We start from the raw sequence: 20,152 nt of genomic DNA, 5'->3' as shown, positions 1-20,152 counted from the left end.
TCAGCCTGGTGGAAAGGATACAAGTAAACAATGTACAAAGAATGACTCTGAATACACAATTCATTCTGGATTTCATTGTTTATTTTTCATTATTATTTGAAATAGTAATGAGGTCAGAAGTAATCGATAATTCCATCAAATAATGGAATAAATAGCTAAACAAAACAGGAAATATTGTGATGGTTTAGGACAGATTGGGCCATTTAGCTATTTAAAAGTGCCAAAATTTCCCTTAATACCATTCATAAAGTCCTTTCAATGAGACACCAGAGAACGTGGCAGAGTGCCCAGAGGTTCAGAATCTCACATCAGGCCTTCCCTAACATCCTGTTATAGCAGAGTGGACCCTCTCAGCCTCGTGTCAGGAGAGACCCTGTGCAGGCCTACCTGTCTGTCTGGCTGCCCTGCACAGCGAGCTGTCCGATGAAATCACATCTAAATATAGGAGCTCAGCGTTACGTGTCCCCCCCTTACTCATTCCTCCCGTGCTGGTCAAACTAAAATGCCACAGGCTCCATTCACCTTCCCTGCCTCTGTCATGGCAGCTCTCTGCTGAATCAACCCAGCCACTGTAGGCAGGGACAAAAACCAGGGAGGAACATGGGATTAAAATGCATGGATATTAAACTCAGTCATAAAAGGACGTGTTGAACTGTGACGGAAATTGCACCCAGAGAGCTTCCAATCCCGTCAAAGCTGTGTTTCATGTTCACCACGAGTAAAAAAAACCCCACGTCCTTACTTTTTTCTTCCACTTAACCTTCCACTAATGTGCTGGCATTTCACTTTGTGTCTAATCTATGTACATAATGAGTTTAATTTTAATACTAAAAGAAATTACCATTCTGATGCTATTCTTAATTAACTCTAGAGTACGTCTGTAAAATCTACACGTTACATGTAAGCATCAACTATATTTAAGTGAATAACAGCAACTCTGGTAGGTTTTATGCATTTGTGCCTACTAATGCATGTTTGCAGCCTCCGGCAAAGCCCAGTTCTCTGACACATTGTAGAGAGACACCCCCCACTGTTATTTCTGGTTTTCTTATATATTATGTAGTGAGCTATTATATAAAGGGCTGCCTCCTGTTTTTTTTTTTCTTTTCCTTGCAACTACCCCCTCTCTTCTGGTCCTTTCCCTCGGTGGGAAGATAATCTGGAATCCTCTCAGGAAAGCTTTGATCTCCCACTCATGCTCCCCAGTTCGAACAAACAACGTTGGACCTAAAGGCTCCTATGAATCTCTGTTTACAGTTTCCAATTGATTGGTTCTGAGATGACAAACGCCATATTTTCTCTTTAGCAAACCGCCCCAGCCTTCTTCTCTGGGACTCCACAAATAATAGTCTTGACAGAAATTGACAAAAAAGCAAATTCACACCTTGAAATGGAGCGCTGGTACTGATGTAAGAGTGGATTCCAGTCAGGTGGCTCCAGCCTTGTTCATTGCAGCACCTGCACCAAGGACAATTCATTGATTCTTTCCGGAAGGCGGGCAGAGAGATTGATCACTGCCGGAAAATTGACACATAAGTGGTAAAGAGCCAGGGATTGATGAGGCGGAGGGAGGGAACGGGGCACACTGGATGCGATGTGTGTGGTGTGTCCTCGTGACAGCTCAGCAGCTTCACCGCATGAAGTAAAAGGGAAAGCCTCTCCTGCATTTCTCCCCCTCATTTTTTCTATTAAATGAGTAAAAAAAAGCATTGATGTACTTGTTCTCTTATGCTGTTTCTATGGTCCCACACACACACACTCCTCTCACAGTCAAACACATAAGCCACATCCGTCCCCAAACTGGGACGGATGCAATTATCTGGCATCTCTCTGCTCTTTTTCTTTTTTTTTTATTTTCTCACCTCCTCCGACCAGCTTTCCCACTCCGCTTGTTAAAAATAGCCGTCCACAGACACCCTGTTGGCATCCAATATTATTATGGGATGCAGATAATGAGCAGGCTTATGAGGTCTATACAATGGCTGCCACACTTGGTTGTCAGGAGACAACAGAGGACTCGAGAAGAGGGGAGTTGAAGAGGAGCGGGCGATAGTGGAGATAATGGCGATTAAAAATACAGTTCACACAGGCTCACGTTCCTCAAAACGTGGCTCATTGTTTCACTGTAAAGGAGGAGGGTTTGTTTTTACTTCCTAATTACAATCCCCTTCACTCGATGACTTGATATAAGTGGCTTTAAAGGGGATTAGAAAGGCTGAAAATTGAAAAGTATGTAAATTATTTTGGGGGGAAAAAACTTGAAACTCATATCTGCTTCAAAACTTCATACAAGCTGTAATTAAAGCTCCCCCTTTTCCTATTACTGTCAAATCATATGCCCCGAAAAGAGTGTTGCTATGGCTGGCAGATAGTGAGAGGGGAAAAAAGAGATGGAAAAGGGGAGAAAAAAACACAGAAAGATAGAGAAGCTGGGAAAGGAGGGGGAGAGAGAGCTAAAGGGAGAGCAGCGAGGCGAGACAAATCCAGCGGAGGAACCCCCCCTCCAGTCAGATGAACATCGCTGCCTCTCTCCCTCCTCCTCCTCCTGTCTCCATCGCTGTGTTTTTCCCCTCCTCCCTTCCCTGCTTCCTCTCCATTATTCATCAGTACGCCGAGAGTCCCCAACTCACGGCTCCAGCAGCTGCTGCTGCCGCTCTAGCCCCATACAGCTGGATCTTCTTGCTGATTTTCCAAACATCTTATCAATCTATTTCCTCCATCTGCAAGCATGGAGACTTGGAACTGGCCCTTTTCTGCTGAGAGGAAGAGCGAGCCATCATAAAGCTGCTCTCTTTGCTGTCGAGAAGAGGAGAAGATAGAGGATTGTTTTTTTGTTTTTTTGGTGCCAAAAAAATCCTGCTTGACTTCAGTAAATTTTCCCCCCTATTGGATTACAGTTCTGGCTTTGTGTAGGAACCAAACAACGGGGTCCAAAATGCCTGAAGCCAACTACCTGCTGTCGGTGTCTTGGGGTTACATCAAGGTGTGTGGTGTTTAACTACGTATCACGCTGGGATACCGCACTCATATTGTCCTAGCTCTCTTTGCTCCTTAGTTATCATATTAGTTATTTGCTCTTACTGAAAAAATTCTCATCAGGTGTATTTGTGGAGTTTCATTTTTAATGTTTGGTGGCAGATCTGATAACATTTCCATCTTTTTGGGTAGATGGGGCTCAGACAGAAGGGTGTTTTGAAGCTCGGGCTCCATCTTGAGCCCTCTGCAGAGCTGTATCTCTGTTTGTATGTATGTGTGTGTGCACGCACATGCATCAACCTGTCATAAACATCTGCTGCTGCAGTGCCTGGGTCTCCATGTACCATCAACTGCACATATTTTCTTGGTCTCTAATGGTTTCAAATGTATGGAGAAAATGTGAAAAAGGACATCAGGGACAACTGTGCAAAATTTCCTCTTACCTGCATTAAAATTCCTCCACACTGACGCAGTTGCCTGGCCGGATAGATTCCTGTTAAATGTGAATGTGTTTAATAAAACTTGAAATTGGTTCCTGTGGAGACTTTAAAAGGGGTATTAAAAGCTTCTGGTCCCCTGCTGGTTACTCAAATAATGGTTGTATCATAATTAATTCCTGTGTAAATGGAGGGGAAAATACACAGTGTTCCCCACTGATTGTAGGCTGTAATTGAATGGCATTCTTGACCTGATTAAATTAAACGTGGGGCTGTTGGATTTTCAAGATATCTTGTAATATAATTTTTTGCCAGGTTTCCCCCAATTTGGAAAGTGATGACATTTTCCTCTCTCTCCCTCTCCCCTCCCCTTTTCTCCTGCAGTTTAAGAGAATGTTGAATCGGGAGCTGACACACCTATCCGAGATGAGTCGGTCTGGGAATCAGGTTTCCGAATTCATCTCCAACACCTTCCTAGGTAAAAATAAAGTAAAAATCACAAGAATAATCTGTATCCAAAAGTCACACTAATAGTTTTTATTAAAGGCATTTATTGTGAGTTGTGTAATTATAATTAAATGTGACAAATCTGCAAGTATTAAGTGGTTCATTTTAACACATTTTCATTTGAACATTTGTTGAGGCTTCATTTTGTTTCCCACATGATCAGCTGTGCAAGTTGTTCTGACTGGCTTCACTGTGGGGGCGTACCAGTAAAAAATACTGCGCCATCAACCTTTCCTCCAATATTTAGAGAACTAGTTAAAATGAATGTGTATATTTTTTAAGGTATTTGGGCAAAAAGAACCTATGTACTAGTTTGTTAGTATCTAAAAGAGGCAAACTGGGAGAAAAAAAAGAGTTTATTGCTGCATAAATTGCAAATTTTAGTGTATTTGAGACTGCAGCAGAATCAACCAAATGCAAAAGAAAACATTCCATAATAGTTTATTCTGCATATATGAAACATCACAACAACTAGAGTAAGATATAAGGTTCAAGATTAAGAAAATGATTTAAAGGTGCTGTAATATGTGAGGAAAATGGAGGATTCCAGACAAACAAGTGAGGGAGGGAGCAGAGAGGAGACAGAAAAAGGATCTACAGAGGAACCCCCTTCACTAGCAGTGAGATAAGCTCAGCAGATTGGGTGACTCATTCAGATCTTAGTGCTTCTCTGTCACTGGGGACACCTTGTTGTCCCTTTACCCACCCACTGACCTGACAAGGGAGAGGGTGACTGCTTTGATCGAAGTACATGGCAGAAGGTAGAAAAATAGAAGGGATGCGTCCACATTAATGACTAAAGTGGCGCAGCTGGCCTGATGTGTCCTCAGCTGACCAGCAGGACCTTTTAATCCGTCCATCCATGAACACTAACGTCACGTCAGCTGTTTGCTTTCTGTCATTTTTTTAAAAGCGTAGATGCAGAAACAGGGAAATTAGATTTTTATCCAGTGTGATTTGCGCTCCATGATTCCTTTAAAGAGCCACCATAAATCCTTTCAGTTTATTGCTGCCCATCTACTTTCTTTGTTTATAAAAACAGTGATGTGAAGTTTAGCGCAATTCTCTGGATCAATTAACAACTTCATTCATTTCTGGCACAAATCCATGGAAGACTTCTGGCTGGCAACAGGCACACTATTCACGGGTGCCCTTTTTTGCCCCCCGTATCCTGCTGCCCACTCAGGCTAATTCCCTTTGACGGGCCAGCAGCAGAACACGCCTAGATTAGAAAAAAGGAAACTACTATTTAACCTCTTCTCTTAACGGAAAAGGAATTTAATTTTTACCTCCATAGAATTAAAAATAATTTAAACCTTTTATTGAATCCATCAAAACTTACAAACCACGCAACACTTTCAGTCTGAAAATACATCGGTCAACTGCATGGACTTTGATGCACTTTTTTGAATATTAATTAAATACATGCTCACTACCTCTCTCAGAATCTACACTGTATTTTCTTCCTATATCTTGGGAAAAATAGAGAAGCTAGACTGAAATTGCATCCTTTGTGGACATATTTTGAACCAAATTTTGACATTTAATTGAATAGAACAGCAAAGCAATAGGAGAGTACTCACCCATGTGAATACAATATGAAGCAGAAATGAATAACGGGCATGAATAAAATCTACTTCACACCTAATGCTTATATGGGTCATGCATCAGTGGTGATGATCGCAAGTTGCAATAAATTACAGTATGATATTGCCCTTCTCTTCATTTTCCCACACAGCACGTCAGAGAGCATTTAATCGCGATTCTAAATTACCAGAGAAGAACTGTGAGAAAGGGAAAGATGCAGAGAAAGTCAGAGACAGCAGTGGATGAGAGGGAGAGTGCTTATTTAAATTACGGCTGGTAATTGAATAATCCTCCACAGGGGAAGGCCGATAGGCCAGCAATGAGCTGAATTGAGGCTTGAAAGACGAGTCCACGGCTTAAACGAATGCCGATGGCAAGTCCTAGCAGGATTTCTATCAATTCCTCTGTGACTGTAGTGAACACAGCTCAAAAAGCATGTACTGGATATTTTCAGTGTTTGGAAAATAATCAAACACTTCGGTGCCTTTTAATAGTTATTATTTGTACCATTTCTTCATTTTACTAGGAACCAAAATAGAGATGTGCCAGTTTCTATTTCTGTTAATTGTGTCAGTTAAAACAACTATAGCAAATTTGTCATTAAAAACATCAGCTTATGACATTTACTTTGATGCACTTTGTTTTAAGCTAAGTAAAAATCAAGCAGAGTTTAAGGATTTGTGGTTCTATCTTCAATTCATATCTTTATCAAAGAACGTCAAAAGAAAAAAGGGAAAACCTGACTGGTGCATCTCTAGACCTACTGCAGTTGAATAAAATAAACCTGGCATGCTACAGGAAGAACGTTGACATGGTTGTTTTACAATGCTGCTTTAGCTGTGCTGAGTCCTGGGTTAGGTGGTTAAATACTGTAAGGTCAGACAAGCTGCAGCTGGACAAAGAGGGGCATGAATGAAGAAAGAGTTGAGGAACCTGATGAATGAACACACTGCAGGTGTCGGCTGTGCATCTGGATTTTTAGTTGTTGTTTTTTTTCTTTTTTTTCTTTTGCTGAGCAACCTCTGCAGACCATCTGGATCCTCACCCTGCAAAACGAGTCTCCAAATAACACAAGTCGTCCTTTTTTCTGTTTCCTCCCACAGATAAACAGAATGAGGTGGAGATCCCTTCGCCAACATCCAAAACGCGAGAGAAGAAGAAACAACAGAAACAGCAGCTGATGACGCAGATCAGCGGGGTTAAGAAGGTTTCCCACGGATCGTCACTCTCCAACAGCAGCATATCGCGTTTTGGCGTCAAGACCGATAAAGAGGAGCAGCTGTCCAAGGAGCTGGAGGACCTGAACAAATGGGGTCTAAACATCTTCACAGTTTCAGAATACTCCAACAACCGACCTCTGACCTGCATCATGTACGCCATATTCCAGGTAAGGACACTCTTCCTTTATTGCAACCATTTAATGAAGAATAAATTTATCTTATTGGTAATGTTGCTTTATTTAATCCATAATTTGCTGTTTTTTCAGGAGCGAGATCTGCTAAAGACGTTCAAGATTCCAGCTGATACGTTTGTGGCCTACATGATGACATTAGAGGATCATTATCATGCAGATGTGGCTTACCATAACAGTTTGCACGCTGCTGACGTAGCCCAGTCAACGCACATCCTTCTCTCTACACCCGCCTTGGATGTGAGTCTTTCTGTAAAAGCCATGTAATCTGTTTGAAATTGGCCTCATTTTCAGTTTTCATGCATGCATTTTAGACATCTCTCCAGTGCTTGTAGAAGTTGGTGGAATGGAGTCAGGTCTGAATGACCTGGTTTTGCAAAAACGATTAAGTCCACTGTGCTCTTTACCATGCATATAGCACACTCAGCACAGATGAAGCAACACATAGCAAACTTATAGTTGAGTGCCTGCTGTTTGCCTCTTAGCCAAGTTACTTTAAGAAATCCTTAAATTCTGTTTTTCTGTCTGGACTAGGCGGTCTTCACAGATCTTGAGATCCTAGCGGCCATCTTTGCTGCAGCAATTCATGATGTCGATCATCCTGGAGTATCAAACCAATTCTTAATCAATACCAGTAAGTTCAAAATAATACACAAACATTATGTTTTCTCTGACTTGATAATAGATAGATTGAAGCAAAGTTTACTCAATAAACAACCAATTTTTTGTATTGAATATGCAGATTCTGAGCTGGCCCTGATGTACAACGATGAGTCTGTGCTGGAGAACCATCATTTGGCTGTGGGCTTCAAGCTGCTACAGGAAGACAATTGTGACATCTTCCAGAACCTCACAAAGAAGCAGAGACAGTCCCTCCGCAAAATGGTCATTGACATGGTAAGATATTTTTATTTGACTGGTGATGTAGGCAGATATGAGGTGACAAAGTCGATTGGTCCATTACATTGTTATTGCCAAGCTAACCATCTTTATCTTGCTTTGCAGGTTTTGGCTACTGACATGTCCAAACACATGAGTCTGTTAGCTGATCTGAAGACTATGGTCGAAACCAAGAAAGTGACCAGCTCTGGAGTGCTGCTGCTAGACAATTACACAGACAGAATACAGGTACATTCAAAATAAAAATAAAAAATAAAAAAAATGTATAGCTCCAGATCATGCAGACAACTTGAAAGGTCTCCCAACTACGTGCCAACATTTTATGTGTTTATTTCTAGGTGCTGCGAAACATGGTACACTGTGCTGATCTGAGCAACCCCACAAAGTCGTTGGAGCTCTACCGTCAGTGGACTGACCGGATAATGGAGGAGTTCTTCCACCAGGGAGACAGAGAGAGGGAGAGGGGGATGGAGATCAGCCCCATGTGTGATAAGCACACAGCCTCTGTGGAAAAGAGCCAGGTATGCTTTCAAAAATAGGAAATCATACAACTACAAACATATTGTGAATCTAGAGAAAAAAACACCCTAACACAATTTTTTTTCCTATTAGGTGGGTTTTATTGACTACATCGTGCACCCCCTGTGGGAGACCTGGGCCGATTTGGTTCACCCTGACGCTCAGGACATTCTGGACACCTTAGAGGACAACAGAAACTGGTACCAGAGCATGATTCCCCAAAGTCCCTCACCGCCCTTTTATGATCAGGGCACACATGGACACAGTGGAGGCACAGGAGGACAAGGAGGAGGGGAGAAATTTCAATTTGACTTGACATTGGAGGAGGAAGACATGGACGGGATGGAAAAAGACTGTGATGGGGAGGATGAGGAAGGAGAAGAGGAAGAAATAGAAGTGGAGGATAGTCTTGTAAATTCGCGCTTGCCTCCTCCAGACTATTTGGACAGTCAGGCGGAGGAAGAAGACGGCATGGTTGAGCCAATGACGGCAATAGAGATTGTGACACATGAAGCCTCACCCACAGACACATAGGGCTTCCAGCAACAGGCTCTCATGGTGGTTTGAAAGTTTTTTGAAAAGAGGGGGAATACCCTCTTGCAGCTGTGCTTTTTAATAAGCCCACAGAAGCAAAGGCTTAGTTTAGGCCCGCACAGGGGCAACTTGCACTTGGGTGTTTGAAGCCAGACACAGATGGACAGTTTCACAGAGGTGGCTTCAGAGTTCTCAGGAATTATTTGCTGCGAACATTTTAGTCTCGATGGACGAGAGAGGAACTTGAAGGACTTCAGCCAGTTTAGAAATTGGCTAATTTTCTTTTCTGGACTGGCATTATATGGACAATGACACTACTGAGAGAAGTTTTGTACCTTAAGATGTTTTTTTTCTACAGATATAAGATCTTGAAGTAGCATAGAGTAAGATCTACTGATGGAGACACATTTGTATAGTAAGAGAAAGTGTTTACTTATTTCTGTACCATTTGTCAAAGGACTTTTTGTGTGCCTTTTTTACAACTGTCTTTATAATAGTTTTTTATTTATTGAACACACTAGTGTTTGTGAAAGGCTTTTATTTCCTTTATGACAAAAAAAGAGAAAAAAATGTTTTTGTATGGTAAAGAGCAAAGTCTTCCACATACTGGGCAATAGAGAAATCCAAGCAAATGTTGACAAACAGTTCTTAGTCTCATCTACAGTTAATGGGAAAATGTACACCAGAATCACTCAATATGATTTCTATCTGAGCACCGACAGTCTAGACATACTATGTTCAGATATGGTTCATGTTACAAATTTGATAAGTTGCTTTTTGTATCAGTCAATGAATGTCAATATTACACATTAACACATGTCTTTCCATCCTACACCTTTTGTTTTTGGTGAGCTGCAAACCATTGAGCTTTCCTTCTGTTTCTTTCTTCCCATAGCTTCAAATTTTTAGGTATTCTTTCAATTTCTATATAGTTTAAGAAAATATTTTGGTCTAGTTTGATCTCTTATTTTCAGATTTTAAGAGCAGATATGCAATCAATGATGAAACAAATGTCTCTTGACATCCAGCTGCTTGGATCAAGGGTAAAATAGAAAAATAAGTCGGCCAAGGACAAAATGCACAACAGTGGTGAGTCTATTTTTAGCTTCCAGGTATGCTCCAGTCCTAATAATCCTGTTAGTCGAAAGAGGTTCAGAACCCAGATCTGTCTGATGTAACGCTCCCCTGCATTTCCTGCAATCAGGACCAGACCAGATGATTAAAGCCGCAATTACAGTAACCTGTCTAAAACACACTGATGGACAGAATTCACATGGCTTACACACCCTCCAGGCTCTGGCACAATGACCCTGAAAAGTCAGGACAAGTATTCCTTCCTCGTGATAAAAATCTACTCATTGACGTCAGCTGGCTTCCCGGCAGGGTAGTTGAATTCCATGCAACGCAGCAAAGCTTTGGAACTGTAAAGAAATTAGAAATCGCCCTGAAAGCTTAAAAATGGTTTGCAGACCTTCCTACATCTGATCATAATGAGTGTCCTACCTGCATTAATATCCTTACATAACTTTGATATAGGTTTACTGATACTCAAAGGTACTTAGTTTAATTTCCCTTAAAGCATGCTTAAGTGGCAATTATTTGTGTGTGGTATGTATGTTTTATATGGGAGTGTGTTGTCTGTGTGTGTTTGGATCAGACCTTACCATCCCCAAGTCACTCCACAAATTTGCTGTTTGTCGCTATGAGCTCAAGTTGGTCCTTTTTGCTGTTTATAACAGTGTGTATTTATTCTCTACTTTACGCTTGTAAATAAGAAATACTGGTTTAGTGTAAAATCTATTTTAATTTATATGCACTTGCATTACCTGGAAGTGGTGGTGTCTAATGTGTAGAAGACTCTGGAGTGGAGTCTTTTTTTATATAAATGTATATTGTTTTTATATAAATATATCTATATATAAATATATCTAAGAATATATTCGCACAAAGTTTCGAGTGCCCAGCAGAGCAGCAGCTAAAGAGGCTTGTTGTTGTCATATAAAACCCTTGAAACTACATTTTTTGTTACATAAAAGCTACATTTGTTTTACATAATTAAAAAAAAAGTATTGTTAATGATGCACAAACATAAACCAAAACTGTTCTTGAATTTCATAAATATAATAAATTCAACAGAGAACCCTATATTTTATTTTGCTTTAAATCAAAGCCTGATTCTAGTTAATTATCTTGGGTTACAAGGCTTTTATTTGACATCAGCAATTTGATAACCAAAAGGCCATATGGAGGACATTTTAAACTTTATAGGCTTGGAGATAGGATACATACAAGTTAGCTAAATAATACTGAAGCATAGGTGTTGCTAAGTTCCAGAGTACACATAGCTTAATTTTCTCAGAGTTGACAGCTTAAGTAAACCAGGCAGATGTTTGACTGACAAACACAAAGTCATCATTTCTTTCTCCACTCAACGCACTTCACCTAAAGTAGGGGACATTATCAGTAGCATACTACAATATGCCCAGCACTGATTGTTCTGAGTTGACAACAAATCCTGATCTTATGTAACTGACTGTGCTAATGTGTGAACTCTTCTGACCAAACGTGTTAGCAGTTTTGACAGACAAATTTGTCAGTATTAATGTTATCTATGTTCAAGCTTTTTTGGTCCTAGTTGTGTCCAAATGGTTAGCCAGATTTAGCACTATCTGCATGAGAGATGGGTTCTTTTATTTTTTATTGTTCATCTGTTGAAGTCCACCACTTGTTGGTGGGTTGATAAATGTTTCACACAATGTATGGTATGATATTGTATATTGTGTTTAAAAATAAATCTGAAATACTTTTTTATCAAGTGATTAAAAGCAAAGCATGAATATATTTTTTTCTGTGTTGTGTCCTTTCACTAATACATCAACATCTGACCTTTCACATAATTGACTCTTGAAAATATCTTAAAGCCTTTAGATTACAGAAAACAGTTTATCATGTTGATGAATAACTATTAGCATGAACCTGAAGGCCTATGTGCAATAAATTGTGTTTGAATCTCTTAATACATGTAAAATTATTACTTCAATTTAAAAATTATTACTGAAAGTTAGCTTGCAGTCCTTTCCAATTCAAGAATGGAATATATTTTGTTCATTTTCAATCAATCAGTCAAGTTTATTGGTAAAGCACATTTCAACAACAAGGCAAAACAAAAATACAGTCGTAGAAGATTGTATACAGTTGAAACTAAACATTCTCATGTTTCTTTTTACTATAAGGGATAACAAGAAAACAGACTTTATGACACTTTATATTACACGTCTTGTAACATTCTCATAATAAAAATATAGTATTACAGTTCTGGAATATCTGAGTCTTATTTTAATAACCTTGTCTGTCAAAATGATGTAAAACTGGAGGTTCAAGTGTGGTTGAGCTATTTTGCAAAGAAGAATGAGTAGCTTCAGTCTCGGAATGGGCGAAGCTTGTAGATACATACCACCAAAGAATTGATAGTTAATAGCGTTAATGCTTTAATTGCAAGGAAAGGTGGTTTGACAAAGTCTTGACTCAAGGGGACTGAGTACATGACATCTTTTTCATATTTTGGTGTTTCAATCTTTTTCTTCATAATTATGCTCTACATTGTGTTCATCTAAAATGCATTAAGAGTTGTGGTTGTAACATGACAAAATGTGAAATGTTTCTACAAGTATAAATACTTTTGTAAGGCACTTTACATACATGGATATAGAAGCAACATAAATAAATGCAAATTACCACTGTTGTGAAATACTATTGAAACTATCATTTAAAAAAAATAAAATGAACTAAACCTGAACCACATGAGAAAAGTACATCATCCAATTTATGGTTAGTGCTGGAAAATGGCACAGACCTGGTGTTGTGAAGGTGTTTTTATGTGCGCCCTGCGAGCCTTCATTCTCTTTGATGTGGCTCTGTTTGCTGCATATTCAGAGGTTTGGCTCTAATGTGCTGAGATGGGAACACTGTGTGACACAGACTCAACACCACAGCCTACGCACAATCTGACTTGGCTGTCCTGACGTGACATAAGGCCGACAGACAGACACACACATAAACACTGTGCTCATATTTGTATGAGCAGAAATGTTTTTGCACACATATCGACACACAGCAGATGTCTGCAAGGCCTCTTCTCAACCTAAACATCACAGACTCAGTGAGGATGATAATCAAAAGAACAGACACCCTGATAGGGGAATTTTTTGTCCAATAAGGAGTGTTGTGTCCTTACACATTTTGGAATAGGGGGGTGATTGCATAAAGCCAAGAGAAAAATGGACTAGTAATAATGAGACTGTAAATTTTTACATCATCCAAGTCATATTTGGATGTCAGAAACACAGTCACTGCTGCCAGTAAGCTACTTGGTACTTAACTGGCAGCTACTTACTTACTCTACCAAGTATGGAGAGCATTTACAAAGACAGACTGGTGAAAAATAACATCATCCATGTCTGTGCACTTTGTATTCCCACAAGTAATTAAATGTTTAAATGAATTAGCATAAGCCATTATATTTGGCCTGGTCAAACCCAATTGGTAAAGTGCTTGTGTGGGCAAGAAGGCTGTTCCTTACTTTGTCTGTTGCTATTTACTATGTCTGCTGTTTGTGTCCTGTAGCAAGTGCCTGTGATTGTGACTGTATTGTAAATCCAATTGCCCCATAGGGACAATAAAGTTATCTAAAGGTATTACAGTTTTATAGCTTGGAACCACATTACTTTGCTAAACTATCAAACTTGGATGAGGGTTAAGGTTTTTCCTTTCCTACCAAATTCTGCATACATGTTAGTATATATCAAGACAACATTTTGAGATGTACACAGATTTATGTGTACATCTGTGCTGCTACTTCAGGATCAATATTGGAAATATTTCAATTCACTTACTTACTACTTACGTAAATCAATAACAAGAGGGGAGTTAAACAATAAAAGTCTTTCCAGACATAGATTTAATCCCACTCAGTTCTACACATTGTTACCAACACTACTGCTAATGGTTAAGCTCCCACTGACCATGCATAACAATATGACCACCAGCATATAGTGAAAGACACTAGTCATCTCTTCATCATGGCAACAGTCACTGGGTGACAGTGAGGAGGGCTCCAGAGGAACAATGCCCACAAACCTGCAGGTCCTGACAATATCCAAGGGAGGAACCTAAAGGACTCTTGAGTCGTCCATCGCTATGGTGAGCTGAATGGTGCAAGACGAACCTACCTACAGCTAGGCCCCAAATTATTAATTCCAATGTCAGGCTTAGGTGTTCATTTTACTCATGTTTTTTCTGAAACAAAGTAATATTTTTGTTTTGGGATTGTCCAACCAGAGTCCTGATTTGAATATGAGAAAGAATCTATGTAGGAAGCTAAATATTAGGGTGATGACAAGGAGGCCTTCCAATCTCTTACTTGGAAACATGAAGTAAAGATGGTCAGCTGTTCCAAATAGTCCAATTTTTAAAATCAATAATCCTTTTATATTGTTTGAGAAATGTTTGTTTCATTTACAGTCAGAAACTTTGTGGCTGAATAAAGGTAAATTTAAATCTAAATCCTTCAGGGTATGAATAATTCTGGGCTTAATTGTACAAATCCAAGTTAATTCTTTTTGAACTTTGCTGCTACAAAAATCTGTTGGAATATAAAAGTCTGTTGGGCAATATGATCTCAAGTGTAAAATTATGGCAAGGTTTATTATAAAGCTGCTTCTAAAGTCAATCAAAACAAAAAACTCCATACAAATTATTTTGTCGACTATTCCTAACAAAATGTAAATAAAAATAGAATCTGTTATCTCATCTATACCTTGTGATTTTTAACATTTTGAAAGAGGGTAGACCTTTTTAATACATAATAATGAGCCAGTATTTAACTACATCTAGAAATATCCTTACAGACCATCAACAAACTACTGGCAAAATAAATGTACATTAATCTAACATTAGAACTCAGTGAGAACAGTAAAAAAAAAAAAAAAAACCTGTGTATGTTCCATCCATGAAACATTTCTGATTTCATTTTGTTAAAAATGAAAACTTTTGAGATTGCTCTTACATCAGCTCTGACCTTGCAATAAAGATTTATGAGTAACCCCAGTCATCTGTCACCTTGTTTTTTCCATTATCTTCTTAGCTCACATCCTTGACTCTAAGTGAGTAGGCTGTTCTCTTCTTTGGAATAGTCTAATCTTTTATTTCCTTCACCCCTCTGACACACTCCTATTTCCCATTGAGGAAGCCTCTTGTTTCTGATTTGATGAAAACTGCTTGCGTACATGTATTACATATGGGACCAGAGGACTTTCTTGTAACAGTGGAATAGCGATCCATGGGGATGATCCAGTTATCTAACAAAGCTAAAAACAGATCAAATCATTTCCCAACAGCCTACGTAAATGACACCACTTAACTTTTCCCTGAAGTGGCACAAAGGGAAAGATGAGACATTTGCACCAGGAAAAATAGGAAATGGCTGCTTCAAAGATAATAGGAGCTAGACCTCATTCTGGAAAATTCCCCAATGTGTCTTCAACTTGTGAATCAATTTAAAATGCTAATAAAATAGAAGGAAATGTAGTTTTAATCAATAAGCCCAATCAAAAATTTATATATTTGTTTGTAAGGTTTTTCTGTCATTATTTGCAGTAGATTAGACAGGGAATGGACAGAGAGAGAAGGTGGATAGACTTGCAGCAAAGGTCCCAGGAGCTGGAATCTAACCCCTGTTCAGCAGAGAATCCATCTGGGATAGTTTACTCAAGTCATATATTTTGAAACGCATTTATATCAAATACTAAGTATATAAAGTTATGAATTTGAAGAAATAATAAAATTTATATACAGTATTTTCACCCCTTACTCTGGTGTTTAACAATGTAATATGAAACATTGTTTTAATGGATACCTTCACAATAAAAATGAATAAATCTTATCTGAATAGAAGGGGGCTGCGCAGTGGTGCAGTTGGTAGCACTGTTGCCTTGTAGCAAGAAGATCCTGGGTTTGATTCCCGGCCTGGGGTCTTTCTTTCATGGGTTCGCTCCGGGTTCTCCGGCTTCCTCCCACTGTCTAATTGAACTCTAAATTGTCCTTAGGTGTGAGGGCGTGTGGGCATGTGTGGGGGTGTGCATGGTTGTTTGTCCTGTCTGTCTCTGTGTTGCCCTGCGACAGACTGGCAACCTGTCCAGGGTTGATACACATCTCCTCTGATTCATCTAGTTCAACTATCATTTTCTACTTCCACCTAACTATATAAGCTCACTGCTTTCTATTTTATGTTAATAAGCGTCTCCTTCTCAAAGTTTGTTGTTGCTGTTAGGTTTCTGCAGCCAGGAGGGCACAGCTGATTCCTCTGATGAGCAGTGTTTGAAGTTGGGAGAGGAGCTTGCTCCATGACCATTTGGTAGCATGTGTTGCATGAGTATATTGAAGTTTTGGTTTGCATATTGCTTCTAGAAGTCAAGTAAAGTAAGGGCTGGTTCCTAGATGAAGTGTTTTGTCTAAATTGTTGGGAACCTGGTTGTAGTATTTCTGTTCTGGATTGTGGTTGAACAGTGTGGTTGTGGAGAAGGAAAGGGAGGTTGAGTGTTTGTTTTGCTTTGCTTTTTTTTTACTTTTTTATGAGCGCATAGGCTGTTCTGTTGCTGTGTGCTGGAGGTTGGTTTTCTTAAACCCTGTTGTTTTGAGCCCTTCTCCAAAACACAGGTCTGACGTGAGGAACATGACAGGCTGCATATAAACAAAAGCCATGTCCACTACTGCTTATCTGAAATTTGCACAAGAGACTTACAAACATCCACATTCCTATTCAGACTAAATAAGTGAGAAAATATTTTAGGATTCTACCAATAAAAATTCAAAGGTGTAAAATGAATCATTAAAAATGAGTGAATATCTTAATCTGGCATAACTCTAATGATGCTCTAAATAGTCCAAAGAAAATGAAATTCAGGAAACTAAAACAGAATGTCACAATCCTACTTGATAGGCTATTGGCTAGCATTTGCAAAGCAGCCAATCCAGGAACGCCATGTATTTTCTTTGATGCCAACTGGCTATAAGGAAGACCAGGGATGTTAGTGTTAACACAATTTCCACTGGGTATATTCAGACATATTTGTTGTTTGAACTAATAAAGTAGACAGTCATAAATATTTTTAGGGGAGGTCTCAAATATTTGCAGATTTGGGCTATTTTCTAGTAATAAAATTTATTCTGGAATCAGAATAAAAGGATTGGCAAAGAGAAGCTCATAGCTGTGAGACAAATTATTTTTTGTCATAGTGCACACAGAACTAGCCCTTCATGTTAGTAGGATAAAATAATTAAAATAATGTATGGTCATTGGTCAGAAACCACAATCAAGCAGCCTAAGCCGCGGAAATATTTGTCAGGAACATTCATGATGAGCAACCCACTGGTGTATTTAAGACGCTTATTTTATTGTTATTTTTTTAAATAAGCAATTAGAATCTAAGAGTTCAGAAATATGAGATCCATTCAATACGGCTGGGTCAACATTCAATCCTGACCACAGAGGGTTAAATATCTTCTTACAGCAAATTATGTGGCCCCTGGATTTGCGTCACTGTGGTTTTATAGCTGGCTGTAGGGCCAGCAGGGTCACATACTGCTGCCGCTCTCACAGGAATACACTGTTGAAGTGATGAACGTAGCAAATGTTTTTCTTATTTTAACTAAAAGTAATTGGGTGAATTGGAGAAGGTCATTTTAAAAGCAAAATTGTAAATTGTTTCGGACTTGAGTTTGTCTTAGAAAACCAGTTTTGTCAGTTTTATATTTGATTTCATGTGTGTGTTTTTTTGGGGGGGAGGGACGGGAAATCCACCTAAATGTCCCCACTGGTTCCCTGAGGAATCATTAACCTCATAAGTAAAGCAAGTAAATATACATGCGGCTATTTATATCACTACAGCCAATTAGTGGAGAGATTATGAAGTGTTCGAGGGTGCACAGAAATACCAGTGACAGTCTGTTAGAGAAAAACATCCTTAAGCTCTCATCACAGAGTCCCAGACTGCCACTGATTAGTTGCAATTTGTAGTTTATAAATTAGGAGTGAATCTTTTTTTAATGTTTAATTACTTTAATAAATGGTCCAAGAAAGACATTTCTTTTTTTCATTTTGAAAATGTTAAAACTTTTAAAACAAAAACAAGAGTTCATAAGGCTTATTGTTTCAGACCTGTGGACTAAGCATTCTATGCACAAACATTTTTGTTGATTCAGTTCACTGATGAATCTGTAAGGTCATAAATGCTGGTTCAATATACTGTATTTAATTCATGATCTAATTTTGCCAAGTAGAATATTTTGAGCAAAAAAATCAACGAATGACAGAGCCCATTGTGCTCATTGGTACCTTCAAAGCAAGCAGATTTTTATTTTTTTGTATCCTTCCACAAATTTGTGGAATGGACACATAAAACAGTAAACACTTGTCTCAGCTGTTTATGACAGAATTATGTCCCTAATCTAATACAAGAAACAGGATTGTGAAAACCTTTCTAAAGGGTGACAAATAACTTCTGTTTCCAATTGCATTGGTTTTGTCACAGCTGTGGTGATGAACCCTTTGGTCCTAAACTTGGTAATCATTTGCTCTCACGCAACTTTGCCAAATCAAAAAGATCTTCAGCACATGGGAACAATTCTTTGGCTTGCATGAGAGTTTGTGAAATTACATGTGTGTGTGTGTGTGTTTCTTTTACTCACTGCCGTTGTATAATGCCGTGCCTAAAATAATTAGGTTATACTTCAAGGCATTTACAGTCTACTAAAAATGCAAGGAAAACATCTACACAACTTTTAACAGGGCTTTTCTGTTTAGAAACGCATCATCTGCCCACTTTATAATCAGTTTTGATGATTTTATGATCTAGGTTGCTCACATCAACATCCTTTGCGAACAAAAGCTGCAAATCACTTTGTCCCTGACATTGTACCTCAAATGAAATTCTATTAATTCAACAAATATGAGAAGAGTGAGAAAAAGTAGAAGAAAGATCCTTATTTAGAGCAGAGTCATGTAACAGCAGTTATGCAACAAACTCATAGTCTAGACATATTTTCAACAGCCAAAGGAATGAGTGTAAAAAGAGAAAATTGTTCAACTTAACGTGGTTATTATAACATATTTAATAAAGGTTTGGGGAAAAAAACTAGCAAAAAATATAATTTTACAAATTGCAAGCACTACAGAGATGTTATATCAACATTTACTGACAATCAGAAAAACCTTGGATAAGCAGAAGGTTGCTTAGCTGCACTAAGAGTTCCAGTTTTTTAGATGGATTGGCAGAAATGCAGCCCTAAGTTTACAAATATACTCTATCACTTTATTAGGTACATGTGTTCAATGACTGCAGAAACTGCAAATGGAGTTCATCCGCAGAAGACCATACTGATCAAGAGCGCCACTCTTGTTGCAGAACAGGAAACTAAGGCTGCAGTTTACAGATACCTACCAATAATGAACAGAACAAGTTGGAAATGTTGGGTCTCAATTTCAGCTGCAGCGTTCAGATGCTAAGGTTAGAATCTGATGTACAAACAAGAAAGGACAGATAAATCTTGCCTCATATTGACAGTCAAAATGGGTGATTTGGGGGAGTTTGTCTTGGCCCAGTTCTGCAGCAACTGTGTAATGTTATTATGCTCCAATCACATATGGACGCCCAGTTTAATCCATCAACATTTATGGAAAGGACAATGTCTGGGTATATATTTATACTGATAATTTGGTATATGAAGATACAGAAAAAGGGTAAGGTTTAAGACTGCTTAGAATAGTACCACAGAAGCCGTCAGATAACTTTTCTCCTCATTATACATAAATATAGCACTGAGTCTTTTTCACATGGACAGTGCCTCCTGCATATGACACAGTTTGACAAGTTATATCTTAAAATATATCCCATTTAAATTTGCAACAAACATGCATCTGCCAGGGGACTACAGAGGTGAAATGACAGCATTCAAAGCTCTAAATGAAGGATCTCACAATAGAATAGGTAAATACATAAATAGTGGGCTCCCTCTACAAAAGGGAGTCTTTTGTTTGGATATCAAAGCGGAAGGTCAATACACCAAAAACAGAAAATGTGTTTAAAATGAGGATCAGTCCTACAGTGATTAAAATTGTCAAAAATGTTTTTATGCAAACAGTCTCGAACTGTAAATGCCTTTTCTATCAAACATAAACTATATAGTCCCACTAAAACATTTCTAAATTTAGAACAGATTAATCTAT

The 20,152-nt window shown here is 38.6% G+C and overlaps 1 protein-coding gene across 5 annotated transcripts in view; it reads left to right on the top strand.

Annotated features, from left to right (window-relative positions):
* Positions 1 to 11,712, top strand: part of LOC102234018 (cAMP-specific 3',5'-cyclic phosphodiesterase 4B-like) — a 158,995-nt gene extending 147,283 nt beyond the window's left edge. For 4 of the 5 annotated variants that reach the window (XM_023339525.1, XM_023339526.1, XM_023339527.1 and 1 more), the window contains 8 exons: positions 3,798 to 3,891; positions 6,611 to 6,894; positions 6,994 to 7,158; positions 7,453 to 7,552; positions 7,661 to 7,815; positions 7,924 to 8,046; positions 8,157 to 8,339; positions 8,431 to 11,712. In XM_023339525.1, coding sequence (XP_023195293.1) covers positions 3,798 to 3,891; positions 6,611 to 6,894; positions 6,994 to 7,158; positions 7,453 to 7,552; positions 7,661 to 7,815; positions 7,924 to 8,046; positions 8,157 to 8,339; positions 8,431 to 8,871 — 1,545 coding nt within the window. In that variant the 3' untranslated portion in view covers positions 8,872 to 11,712. Of the gene's footprint in view, positions 1 to 2,436; positions 2,984 to 3,797; positions 3,892 to 6,610; positions 6,895 to 6,993; positions 7,159 to 7,452; positions 7,553 to 7,660; positions 7,816 to 7,923; positions 8,047 to 8,156; positions 8,340 to 8,430 lie in introns of those variants that run through there. The other variant, XM_014470572.2, reaches the window with a different exon arrangement.
* The last annotated feature ends 8,440 nt before the right edge of the window (positions 11,713 to 20,152 follow it).

This window comes from Xiphophorus maculatus, chromosome 9, assembly GCF_002775205.1.
Source record: "Xiphophorus maculatus strain JP 163 A chromosome 9, X_maculatus-5.0-male, whole genome shotgun sequence".
Lineage (NCBI taxonomy): Eukaryota > Metazoa > Chordata > Actinopteri > Cyprinodontiformes > Poeciliidae > Xiphophorus > Xiphophorus maculatus.
Note: the sequence above shows the minus strand (reverse complement) of the source record. Positions and strands in the feature narration are given on the sequence as shown.